General features: G+C 37.7%; 1 protein-coding gene across 5 annotated transcripts; it reads right to left on the reverse strand.

Moving 5' to 3' along the window:
* Positions 1 to 1,434: 1,434 nt before the first annotated feature.
* Positions 1,435 to 11,442, reverse strand: LOC122403101 (bone morphogenetic protein receptor type-1B). 5 transcript variants are annotated; one of them, XM_043406432.1, is made up of 5 exons: positions 10,638 to 11,310; positions 4,906 to 6,338; positions 3,315 to 4,314; positions 2,928 to 3,243; positions 1,435 to 2,842 (listed from the first exon to the last, which is right to left on the reverse strand). In XM_043406432.1, the coding sequence occupies exons 3-5, from the start codon at positions 4,133 to 4,135 to the stop codon at positions 2,714 to 2,716; spliced, it is 1,266 nt and encodes a 421-aa protein (XP_043262367.1). In that variant the 5' UTR covers positions 4,136 to 4,314; positions 4,906 to 6,338; positions 10,638 to 11,310; the 3' UTR covers positions 1,435 to 2,713. The 5 variants fall into 5 exon arrangements, with proteins under 5 accessions (XP_043262367.1, XP_043262363.1, XP_043262368.1 ...); XM_043406428.1 differs by lacking the exons at positions 4,906 to 6,338; positions 10,638 to 11,310 and adding an exon at positions 11,317 to 11,442; XM_043406433.1 differs by lacking the exon at positions 10,638 to 11,310 and having other exon boundaries at positions 6,180 to 7,697.
* Positions 11,443 to 13,115: the final 1,673 nt, after the last annotated feature.

The following is a 13,115-nucleotide window of genomic DNA, read 5'->3' on the forward strand; positions in this document are numbered from 1 at the left end:
ACCGTGGTATATTTCGTTTTCTATATGCCAAAATGACGTACAACAAAATTAGGGTGGAAAATCACTGCAATGCAAAGAAATCAAATTTTGTAGCATCGCCAACATACAACGAAGAAAGATGTGCATAATACGATTTAAAGCATTATCCAATCAATCAGTGATATACATCGACAATTCTATTATATATTGTTGACGATCGAGCACTGATAAATATTTGTATATTGTTAAAAACAAATAGAAATATCGAAAGAAATATATTTTCAAAAAACTTAAGAGACGCGAAATGGCGTGCTTTCAGCATCCTGCATGCGACGCTATGATGTCGTACACAAATATCGTGATATAAACAGAATTTTTCGTTTGCATGCTAGTTTTAAACGATAGTGGGTTGCGTTGAAAGTACTTTAAAAATATATATGCACTTACCAAGTCAGTATTTCCGTAAAACAACGCGATAAAACACGACACGAAACTACACGCTTTCCGAAGTAAAAAATGGCGAACCGAAACAGACCGGGAAGTGGAAAGCGGCGTCCCTTCCGATGTGAGATTCAGTGCCACCAATGCATGAAAAAGAAACTTTCTACGATCACTCAACAACCGATAGAAAATTACTGACATACCGGGACATGTCCCATTCTAAAATATGTAATTTTACTAAATGAGATGAATCGAATTACAATGTAATTTTTAGAAAAATTCGTACACATTACCAAAAATTATACTTTAAAAATAAAACGTTAATAAATTTAGAATACATATACATTTGGTAAAAATGGTCGACACATCCCCTCTCCCATTACCCATAACACTTTGCATTGTGCTCCAATTTTCCTAACATACATTGATGTGTATATGAAAATTCTTCAAACTACTATGAAAATATAAATTTATTTTGAAAATAAATTTGCAAACTTGGAATTAATTGTTTTTTATAGTATTCAAATATTTTGTATGGTTCACGTTCTCATAATTAAAACGGATTATGTAGCCTGTACTGCTTTTAATTCATAGTATCGATTGATCGTGCATGAAACATTTCATTGGTCTGTTGGCTATGTATAATCTTTTTTTAATAAAATCTACGTAAGAAGTAACTGATCTCTCGACATGTATATTGTCTTATATTGCACAAAATCTTGTACAAACAGCATTGTATACAGCATGTGTCTAATCATTTTCAGGTAGTCACTTAACAACGAGTAAGGATAATGTCCTATAACATGTAATGATAAATAAAATTCTATATCTGGAAAAAGATGATAATGTTTAATACTTGTTAAAAATATAAATTTCATTATTTTCAATCAACTAGCTATTAACTACAATTTTTAATGTAATTACAATTCATTTTCCTAAAGAACTACGATACTATTTAACAGTGACTTCTATCAAATAATATACAGAAGTCGTATGTAACATAACGATCTCGAGTCGATAATCGAAAGCCCAGATACATAATTAGCTATTATAATAACAATTTGCTAGGATTTTTTAGTGGATATTTTTTTCATCTACAGCCCTCATAAGATTTATAGATATGCCTAATCATTATTTATTTAAAACAAGTTGAAACATATTGTTTATATTTTTAACAAGAACATATTAAAATTATCAGACTGTCAAAAATATTGCCACGAGTGCATTTTTCATTATTAAAAGAAACTTTTATAATCTGGACAATCGACAATGTACTTAAAATCGTTCTTAAACTAAATAATTAATATATCCCATTTGTACAAAATAGAAACATAAATTACATACTGTACAGATAATACAGGGTCATATATGAGATACAGTACTTTAGAGTCAATAACAAGTGAAAATAACATTGATAAAAAGTAATTTTTCTGCTTTAGAATAGATTTAAAAGTAAACGTAACGAAATTGATGAATACAGAATGATAGTTAAATATGTAGAACATAAAAATCCGTGTAAAATTTATCTAGCATTCCAAGATATTCTAACATAAGAGAATATTCAGAATACTTATATTTAAGAATGTTCCTAACGTAAGAATTATCTTGATAGTACTGAATTTCTAAACAATATAAAACTGTATATATCCTGCAAATGTATCAGTTCGTAACTGAAATAGTATGCATATTATAATATCGTAACTTTCGACGATAAACATTTTAGAGACATATAAATGTAAATTAGCACAGCTTTGTAACAACAGGATTTCAATGCGTATGAGTATCAAAATCTCGTAATATTAGAATAGACTAAATTTAAATGCTATTATCAAAATGGCTTTCACTCTAGAAATATCTTTTACCGTTTGCTAAATTTACTTTAATGTCTCTTTTTAAGCTCACGCGCGTCTAGAACTCAGGACAGGTTTTTTCCTAAACAATATCTTCTCTAAGTAGTAGCCATCACTGATTATATACTCAACAAACTTCAACACAGTGAAGCACGTCAAAACACATTGACATTATCGTATTTTGTCGCGATTCACATAAAAACAAAAAATATACATACACAACGTGGACTCATTCATAATTACTTTCATGACTTGCTATTAATCATCTATTAATCATACGAATTCCCACATTCATACGTTTTCAAGTATATGTAAATCTTAGTACTCAGTCTTCAGGCTTGCAGTCTGTCAATAATTCTATGTACACTGGGATCATATTTACAAGGGGAGTTTTTTTTAGCTATGAGAAATAAAATAACAGTTTCGAGAAATATTATCAAGCACTACACAATTTTGATGGCATTATCAATATGTAGTTTTGACATTGTCTTTTTTACACGTAGTGCTGTTAAACGAACGGCAGGATTTGCATGCCAGCACTCGGCCATAAGTTTACTTAGAGCAAATAGGATCTATAAGAAAAAAAACACAGTAGATTTGTAATATTTTCATTCTATCAAAAAACGTTTATATAGAAATTATTAATTTTATGCTTACTGGATCATTCTCCCATCGTGCTGGTATTAGCGGACGCAACCGTTTTACGCAAACTGCTAGTCGCATATCTTCAAAGTCTGGATCACTCGGTACAACGTCATGATAAGGTAAGGCGTATGGTTCTACCATAGAATTTTTACCACCTGTGACGCATCGTCTACATGCTTCCCAAAGCACAAGACCTACAGAATACATATCTGCCATTTTAAAGGCATCGAAAGAAGATGTATTTAAGGTTTCATCCAAGACTTCTGGAGCCATATATCGACGAGTACCCACTCGCGTATTAAGGGCGATATCAATTTCTCCGCTTTCGCTATCAATACAAATTTACAATTGTAGAACGTATAACATGAATTTTTGTTCAATTATGTTATTAGTAAATACCTTATGTATCTTACTGCCAAACCGAAATCAGCAATTGCACATTCACCGTTTCTCTTTACTAAAATATTTCTACTTTTGATGTCTCTGTGTGCTATAGCAGGCTTTCCGCGTGTGCCAAAGATCTCTGTATGAAGATGAGCAATTCCAGAAGCAATCGAAAGAGAAATTGCTAATAGACTAGGATGATCCAAAACAGTAGTTTGTAAGTAATCGTGCAATGATCCTCTTTCATGATAATCTGTGATTAGTAACATTTGTGTCCAGGATCCTGTTCCTTTGATATCGGCTGCAATAAATCCTAAAATGTTGTCGTGTCTCATCAATACCGTCTGATAAATCTCGGTTTCTCTGAACCAAGAAGCTTCTTCCAGCGTGAAAAACACTTTTACAGCCACTTTCTCTCCTCTCCATCTTGCAAGCCATACTTCGCCATAACGACCTTTCCCAACACATTGAGATAAAGCTAACTGTTTAGCTATAGTTCGTTGTACTAACAGAGGTAAACCTGATCCAGAACCACTACTCTGATCTATAAAGTCTTTAAGGGTACCTTGAGAAGGCATTAGACACGGGCCTCTTTCTTTTCTTCTGTATCTGTGATATATGATCACCATAGCTATAGAAATTACCATTAAGCATACAGACAAAATGGTAGCTAATATTATAAGAGGTGCACCCGATGCTATGGCCACATGATTAGGAGGCACAGTAGGTCTGGGTATATAATCAGGAATCAAATTTTTGTTACAAAGTGCACTCTTATTACAACATTTTATACTTTTTCCTTGTAAATGTGGCACAAGGTACCCTTTGCATTGCATGAAACCTTGTTCATCCGGTGGTAAACACCCAAATGACAATTCAGGCACAAATTCTTTCGATTCTGTATCCCAAACTTCTTCAACTGCACTGAAACAATGTCCACCGGGTCTTCCTTCGCAAGTCCCGTTCTGTCGATCGTCCGGACAGTGTCCTTCGCAATAGCAAGTAATTCCCAATGCTGAAATATAAATCATACAATTGATTTCATTACTATCAGTTTCTAGTACGAAATAACATGGTAAATACAAATCACCTACTTTCATTGTAATTATACATGTCATTCAAGAAAGCTTACAAAAATATTAAACAACACTCATTTCTATTTCTGTCGTTATAGGATAATTGTTCTGGCAACAATTTAGAACGATCAGTGTCGTATCTTTGAGGTTATGTAAAAGTAAACAAAAACAGTAAAAAAAAAAAAAAAAAATGGAGTGCGTTAAGAGCAAGGCGAAAACGTCAGAAAGAGATTAGGTGAACGATAGGAAAGCAAAACCACAGGAGATAAGTAACTGAATGATAATTGATACCGAGGGGAAAGCCCAGCATACTGGGCGGATTCGGGAGGAGGTTGCTCGACAAGTTACGACGTGTCGCGTAGGCGGACGGCCATTGCGTCCTACGACACAAACTGCTGCAACAAATAAAAGGAAGGTGCGCCCTTGCGACGAACAGAAATTTGCTGTGGTACATACACGTTAATCTAAAGGCACCAGTTTCATTGTTCTCCTTTTAAACCCGTGTACTTTCTTTCGTTCGATCAGTATACCTTTATCATCTTCCGGGATTAAGCTTGAACAATGCCTTTAATAAACATTCAACGTACAATCTTGGAGCAAAAGGAATTTATAAGCACTTCATTACTAAAACATCAATGAATTACGTTTATTAGAGGGGAATCGATCACTTAATGCGTCACGATCGCAAAGTCGAATGCAAAGGCGATCGGGGTCGGTGATACGCAGATCAATTTTTGAGGCATCTAGAAACTGGCGCGCAATTGTATGTCACAGATTTTCTTCAGTGTGCAAATCTCAGACTACGCTGTGTTCATCGAGAAAACAGTCATTTTTACATAGAATTTTTTACAAAATTTTCTACGAGATAATTAAATAGATTAAGAGAGAAATAGGAACGAATATGATTGTACATGCAAATCTGATAGCACATGCTACAGATGCAATCAATATACGAAAATACGCGCGTGCAAGCAAATACGATTTAAGGTTATCTACCACGCGCAAAAATGACGGAGAAGCACGTCGTAGCAGTAAACAAAGAGTACAAAGTTTATGATGCGTACTGGGAGGGAGAGTTGGAATGTAAAATCTTTCAGGAATTACAGCTTCCACGTTCGTATTTGTTTATAAATAGTAAATTATAATTAACGAAAACTGGGAGTTCCAAGATAAACGAGTTGATAAGAAAATGAAACAGAGTTGAAAGTAACAACACATGTGCGCTATTATAGAGAAGCGACGAAGATGATAAACGCAGTTTTGCGACGAACACATAGAGATCGAGTTTCTCAGAGGTGAAGATAAAAAAAGGGATGAAAGAAGAAATAGGAAGAAAGGTAAAGTGCAGGAGCCGTTGGGGAAACTGCTTATCTTCCGTCGCAGAATTACTCCCTCGCGTCTATTTTACGGTGACCGCTCTATTTATATCACCAAATATCTGGATCGATCCTTCATGCGTTCTGAGCCTATTCCACGTATTCTCTTCACCTTTTCCCCCTTTTCTCTCTGGCTATATGTATGAGCTACTTTCGTTCCCCAAAATGAAAACGAAGAACAACGTCGTTTCGCGGTCTAGCATTTCTTTGGAATGGTTATGAATTGCGTTTCTCTTTAAAAGTAAAACACAATTCCATTTTGAAACGATACAAAAATATTTTCTGGACAGATATACTGGTATCAACGGTTCGATAATTTTTCTGGCCCGAATCCGCATGTTTTTCATTTCACGCGTTTTTTTAAGAATCAACAATCAGACCTTGAATTGTACTTTTCCGAAAGTTCGCGTTGCACGAGAGTTTCCTACCAGTTTCTTAGCCTGCGGCACACAACTCCGTGTCTGCCGATCGCACCGTACATGGAAATCGCCGGTACACAATTATCCGTCGTCTTCCAAGAGAGGCGAACGCGTCTCCAAGCGTGGAGCCGAGGACAGTTCCCTCTTATCCTTGCGTATCTCGCGAGACTAAACGAAAACGACACGACCAGTATGTAAGTACTTTTCCATCGATGATGATCCGTCAATGAATTAAATTGTCCGATGCAGAGGCGGCATGTCACAGAAGCCTCACCAACGACCGTTAATAGAAATCTACAGCTGCACTTGGTATGCAACGAAAGATACGACGCATTGCTACGTAAAAAAAAAAAAGAATTTCTTTTTCTAGAAGAAACAAAAGTGGGAGAAAATACGCGCTTATACGTTTCCACAAAACACACAGGTACAAATTAAAACGGTAATTTTTTGTTTAGAAGACCGTCCCCTTTGCGAGACTTTAGCAAAACAATCACCGCTCGTAATCTCGTGAGAAGGTTTCAATGAATCGCGCGACGCAGCATTACGACCAGACACGCACTTTATCAGCGTGGCAAAGAGCAGTATCAGCGATAGGCTGGCGTTCCACACCTACAACTTCGAGAGAATCGGCGCTGCCTCTGGCAGCTTGTTCGCGTGTCGATGATAATATTATACGAAAACAAAAAACTGAATTCAGCGGTACGGCTTCAAATTCTAGCCTTATGCATATTTAAACGCGTTTAGTGTTGCGACGTACACCGGTGCCCGTCGCTATCTTTCCATTCAGGCCCGCGTCATTCATCGGAAACCATTCTTTTAAAAGGTGTACCATAAACTAGCCCTAACGTGTAAACTTTTGAAATACTGTAAAATAAGATGTACACCATTCAAGTATTCAATGTTTCTAGTTTTTACGTAATAATTTGAACAAATTTTGAGGATAATCGAGAACGCTTCAGGGTCATTTGACGTGAATGGAAAGACACGGACGATTCACTCTGTACTTAATATGTTAAAGAAGAGGGTGAACTGGTGTAATTCAACTGGTATTCACACCCCACGATGCTAGTTACGTTTTTTTCTTTTCTTTTGTTTATATTCGAGCTGCACCGTCGCATAATGGGCGACATCAGGATAAAAATCGAGTTTTAACTTTTGTTTAAATGATCGAGATCAAGTATTTTACGTCTTTAACAGTACCCGAAAGTTTATGAAAAACAAGTAAAATGAGTTGAAAGTTATTAAATATAGGTTGATATTTATATTTAAGTATTGTTAACGTTCATCTGTATAATTCGTAATATTTTTATATCTATTCAAACTCACCATATACAGCTGGCGCTGCATGAAAAATTATCAAAAACTTTGCTATAGCTATTTGGTATAGCTCTTTATACATTGCATCGATAAAACAATGTTTAATATTTTTTTGAAATATGTTTAATAATTCTTTTCAAGTTTAATAATTACTCAGCGTATTAGCTTGATTTTGAATAAAAAAGTAAATTTCCGATGCGCAATTTAACAAGTTTGCTTAAAGTACCCTTAAAATTAAGAAGCAAATCCCGTTTGCCTATTTTTGCCTATTGAAAAGATATTAATAATATAATATTATATGTATTTTCATGTAGACAGTCTATTTATGTGAATTTCTTGTAAAAAATAACTTGAATTAAGTTCATTGCATGTGTTAATAACATTTTAAAATTAATAACAAATTGTTATTAACAAATGAATATATTTAAAATGAAGTCGATACTACTTGATGAGCGAAATATATGGGACTATCTTGCACCAGTATTTTACATGTTACGTGCTCGTTTTTACATTCGAACTTTACCTTTTGTCTACTAAATGGAATACGGAAAACCTTAAATTTCACAATTTAAAATGTATCATGTTGGCTATGAGTGTAACCGGTTTAATAGGCTTAATTTACTTTGATTTACGGTTTATACGTATTTTATTTGTGTTTACTTCATATTTTTATAGTTTTGTACGATTACGTAATATTACTTGTTACTTTTATAATATTCACTTACATTTTAATAAAAACTGTTTTCCTTAAAAATTATTTTCTTTGCACCTTTATAATTTTTTTTCTTCTCAATTTATTCTGTTTGCTAATTCAAGTTGCTTTATAGAGTTCATAAGATGGTTGATATACTTAAAATTTAATAAAATTTTATGTGAGTGTATTTGGAATAGTAATGATGAAAGAAAATCACAAACCTTTTCTTAGACTGGTACCTTGACGTGGTGAAAAGGCTTATAATTGCATATATTTTAAAATATAATTAAAACAACAATTAAACCAAATCAAATATATGTGAAATCTCTTCCATATAAGTTTCACCATGGTTAATTTTATAATTTTAATGTGATATTCGAAATAAGCGACTCCAAAAACACGTATTAGACCACCAATAGTAAAATAATTTCATTCAATATTCAATGAGTTATCGATTTTTGCCATTTTGAATTTCACAATTTCGAATACAAATTCAAAATCAGCATGCCCAGTTACTCAGGTATATTAATCTTCAAAAAAATTTATTAAGTTTTGGTTTTTCCGTCCGCCATATTGAATCGACCATTTTGATTCAAAATTTGAAATCTATGTCCAAAACAACCTAGAAAGACCAATTTTCTATAAATTTACGGCAGAATTCATCGAATGTTCTCCATTTTATCTGGATTTTGCCCACTGTGCGTCGGGTCTTTTCCTCAATTTTTTGAACATACGCGACAGGCTCGTAATTATCCAGATCACCCTCGGTACAGCAATGATTAAATCTAAATTTCACAACGATCGAGGGGAAAGAGTGTTCGGATCTCGGGAAACGGACCGCGAACACCTGTTCTTATCTTGTAACGCAAATAAAAGCACGACGAGAGTAGAGTACGGCCCTCCCTGATCGGAGGAGCGCGTTCGCACCAATTAACCGACCACTTCAAACTGGCACGCTGACGGGAGGGGGAATGTGGCACTTGTTTCAAAGTGTTCGAGCATTTGTCAAGTTGTCCATCCAGCAATTTGGCCAATGAAAATTTACTGTATTGCTCTCGCGATCTATAACTCTCCTCGGAACATGAAATATCTCGATATACTTATTCGAGAACAACCAACCCCCTTCGGTTGCATTTTGCGACGCTGTAGATCAAGTCAACCCGTAAACGAGAATGGGATCAACGAAAAATAGTACAGAAATGCTTCGTGCGAGCACGAAACGATAAAGAGAAAAAAATAGAAGCGGAATCGCGTGCGAGCAGAGGTATTGACCAGCGAGTGACTGCGTAAACATCGAGTGGGAGGATTTCGCGGGCTTTTTTGTTCTGTAAGGGCGCGTTGACACGTGATATACCGGGTGTTTTTTATCGTGACACACTGTTTTTCACTCGTCTTTCGTTACTTTTATTGCGTTATCTGTATTCCCTGTTTGTCGACGTGGAAAGGCGTGACGTTTCCACGGATTGTATTTCTAACCTAGTAACAGTCAATAATGATATCAGAAATCTGTGTTTTAGTGCGCACAACGTTCAGTAAAAAGAAAAAATAACAGCAGTACTTGGGAGTTGCTGTTCACGAGAGAGATTGAACTCGTTTTCCGATCCACGGATAGTAAGATTTAAGAAATATGGGATCGTCGAATCGAAATCGTACCGCAGCACGTGATGTTACGCTTTTGGCCGCCGGACCAAGTGTAATTGCACGCTGCATTTGCGCGCGATGAATAACGCATCCGAGAAGAGCGCTGAAAACAGCTTTGCGCGTACGCGTAACGATATTATGAGTATGGTTTTCGTGGAAGCACAATCAGTCAGCGGTAATCCAATCCTGCTGTCACTCGACGTGATTCTCTCGGGAAATTCTCATCCAGAAGCAGAGGAACATCACATCAATAAAATTAGAAACTACAAATGAGTCTCGTGCGCTCTATATACATACAGTGGATCACGGTATTAAATAATAAAACGTGTTACATTTTCGCACAGAAAATTAGTTCAAAAAAGGAAGCGATCAACCTCGATAAAACGCAATTCATTATTCCAATAATAGTCTTTAACTTAGATCTATTAGTATACCAAAACATGTATTTTGATAACGAATAAGAAATAAACGAATTGTATTCGTTATACATACACGATATTCATGCAATGTCCTCGCCAGTTTGCGAGAAGAAAAATAAATATGAAGGAAGCGACCGTGTTTAGACGAGCAGATCACGAATAAGAGAGAAACAAGACGGATCAACCGTGAATTCGTTAAGAGAAACTAATAGGTTTGATCGAAGCATCGATTGTTTTCGACGAAGTAACTTTTACGACGTTAAAATTAAACCGTAGAAAAGTTACATTTGAGATAGATATATAAAAACATATTAGGATAGTAGCACGTGAAACATCACGAGTTGTATCGGGAAAAAGAATAAAAAGCGGTAAAAGGTCGAGGCATCGTGAACGAACCGGGACTTTCGAGGCATCAAAAGCGGCGAGACTCTCGCACCACTGGTATTTCAGTCCCTAACCTTAGCACCTAACCTCTTCGTCCTTCTCTTTCCGTCGTTCTTACTCTCGCCCTCTGTCTATCGTTCATTCCTCTTCGAGTCGAGGGTAAAAAAGAACGTGCGTGCCTTTGGCACAGGGATTCCTTTCGGAAGAATGCACCGTCCGTACGGCAACAGAAACGTCATTGCGTACGAGTATCGAAGCATGTAACCACGAAGCAAGGATGACGACAAAAGCGTTAAACGATTCGCTAGAAGTGTCACATAGAAAGATCACTGGTCGTTTCGTTGTCTTCTGCGGGTGATTCTCGAAATTGTGGCAAAAAGTCAAAAATGCGATCGAGGTCGCGTCAGACGACGATCTTTTATAAAACGTCGAGAGGACCGTGCGTGTTTGTCGACGACATGCTGAGAGGAAGAGCGGCGGAAACAGAACGAGAAAGAGAGATCAGCGGGGTACACATCTGTGTGACAGAAGGCGAACAGAGTAGTCAGCAGCAGACACCAATCGTTCTCGCTAGTCGAGAATCCGCATCCGATCGATTCTCGTGCACTGCACACGTCGTGCTTTTGCCACTTTTCGCGGACACACGCGCGCGCACACGTTCGTGATATAAAGCAAGCACAGATGTACTCACCACCGACGAATCTCGCGATAAACACTACCAAGCCAATCCACAGGCCGTATTTACATCCGCGCCGACCCGGGGTAGCGGAGAGCGCAGCCATTTTCTACACTCGAGAGCACATACTTCACTGTGACGTAGGGCGGTCAGCGTCGGCCGTAGAGCGCAGGCCGCTCGACTTCGGCTATCTTCGCGAGTACACGGTGGGGACTGACTGCTTATTGGGGGAACTAGTCGTGTAACTACGGCTTTGTGACAAGGATCTCCGATCCTTGGTCGTGCGAAAGAGCAAGATAAAACATGTAGCACGGCACGATCAACTGCGTATCTTTGAATCACGGTACCCCGATCGAACAATGATCAAGATGAACGCAAAATCTAAACGATATGAACGGTTATGAACGAAACTTTACCTCTTCAAAGGCTGGGTTTGCGATTCAAACACTTGGGACACGCATTCCAACGAAAAATTGATGACATTACCAATTCGAATTTGTAATTATTTTGATTTTTCTGTGTCTGGCGACCACGTGCACTTCTAGCGTCTTATTTTTTTTTTCTCGGCAACGATTGACGCATTGTAAACCCACGTTAGGACACGCGCAGTGCGCAGTCCTAATGTGCAACCCTTGGTTTCAGTTTTCCTGCAATCGTCTACATAATATACCCGCAGTCCGTATGTAGTAAAGTGGGCGGGGAATTGCAATGTGAAAAAATTGCTCAGCGGCATACAGCTCGGTCAAATTCGTTGCTCAAGTTAAGCTTAAATTGGTGTAACGTTCGACGTCTCGGACGCAGACTATTGTTTAACGTTATACAAACTTTTTGCACCAACAGAATGTAATATAGTTTTCAAGGAATTACAGGATGTAGGTAAATAACAATCTATCTCTCTCTCATTATAACTCTGTCGGTACTCTTACATTTCTTTCGATAGGTACTGCTACCTTGAAAAACGGCTGTGCGCACGCAATCGACGCGTTCGATTTGTAATTAAATAGAAATTTTGACTCGTACTATACTTATGTAATTTATGATTCGTTTTCTTTACAAATTATTAACATATGGCCCCATATCTGTTTACCATCGCACTTAGAGCTATGTATATCCCAGAGATATTTAGTAAACATTTGGCGTGTACCGCTAGATGCTTTGAATCAGTCCGTCGCTACATCCCTGGCTCGTCAGCGTAGCTAGCGGGGAGTGTGCGACGGCGCCCTACGGGCGCCACTGTGCCGCGACGACCACGGTCCCGGAGATCTTTCTCCTTCCCTCGTTCTCTTCTTCTCTCGCTTGTCGAGCACGCTCATAGCACCGATGCTCCAGAGCGAGCCAAGAGAAGCCATAGGGAGGGTCGGAGGAGAACGGCTCCTTGGAAAGGCGCGAATGTCTATGCGTGGCGCGTCACCACGGAAACTAGAACCCGGCTAGAATCTTGAATCTTTTTCTTCGGCGAACCGGGTGAACGCGGCTAGCGGTTCGAGAAACCGCGCCGATCGTCCAAACATCCAATCGAATCCTTCTTTTTTTCTCGATGACGTCGAAAGCGAACGATCTCGCTCCTCTCGTCTGGAATTCGAACACGAGACGAGTTTACGCGGTATCAAGCCTTCTCGAGGAAAGGATTTGCCCCTATGCAGAGGGAAACCGTTGGTTTTGAAACGGGACGCGAATCAAATGCGAACATAACGAAATGTAAATAAGATATACGAGTTATACCAAGAGCACAAGCCGAATGATTAAATGGAGCATTTCGCGTGCACTTGAACGCAGTGTGTCGTTTGCGCACGCGTATTCAATATTTTTCGACT

Source organism: Colletes gigas, unplaced genomic scaffold (assembly GCF_013123115.1).
Source record: "Colletes gigas isolate AHSC1104 unplaced genomic scaffold, ASM1312311v1 Colletes_gigas_Sc00044, whole genome shotgun sequence".
Classification (NCBI taxonomy): Eukaryota; Metazoa; Arthropoda; class Insecta; order Hymenoptera; family Colletidae; genus Colletes; species Colletes gigas.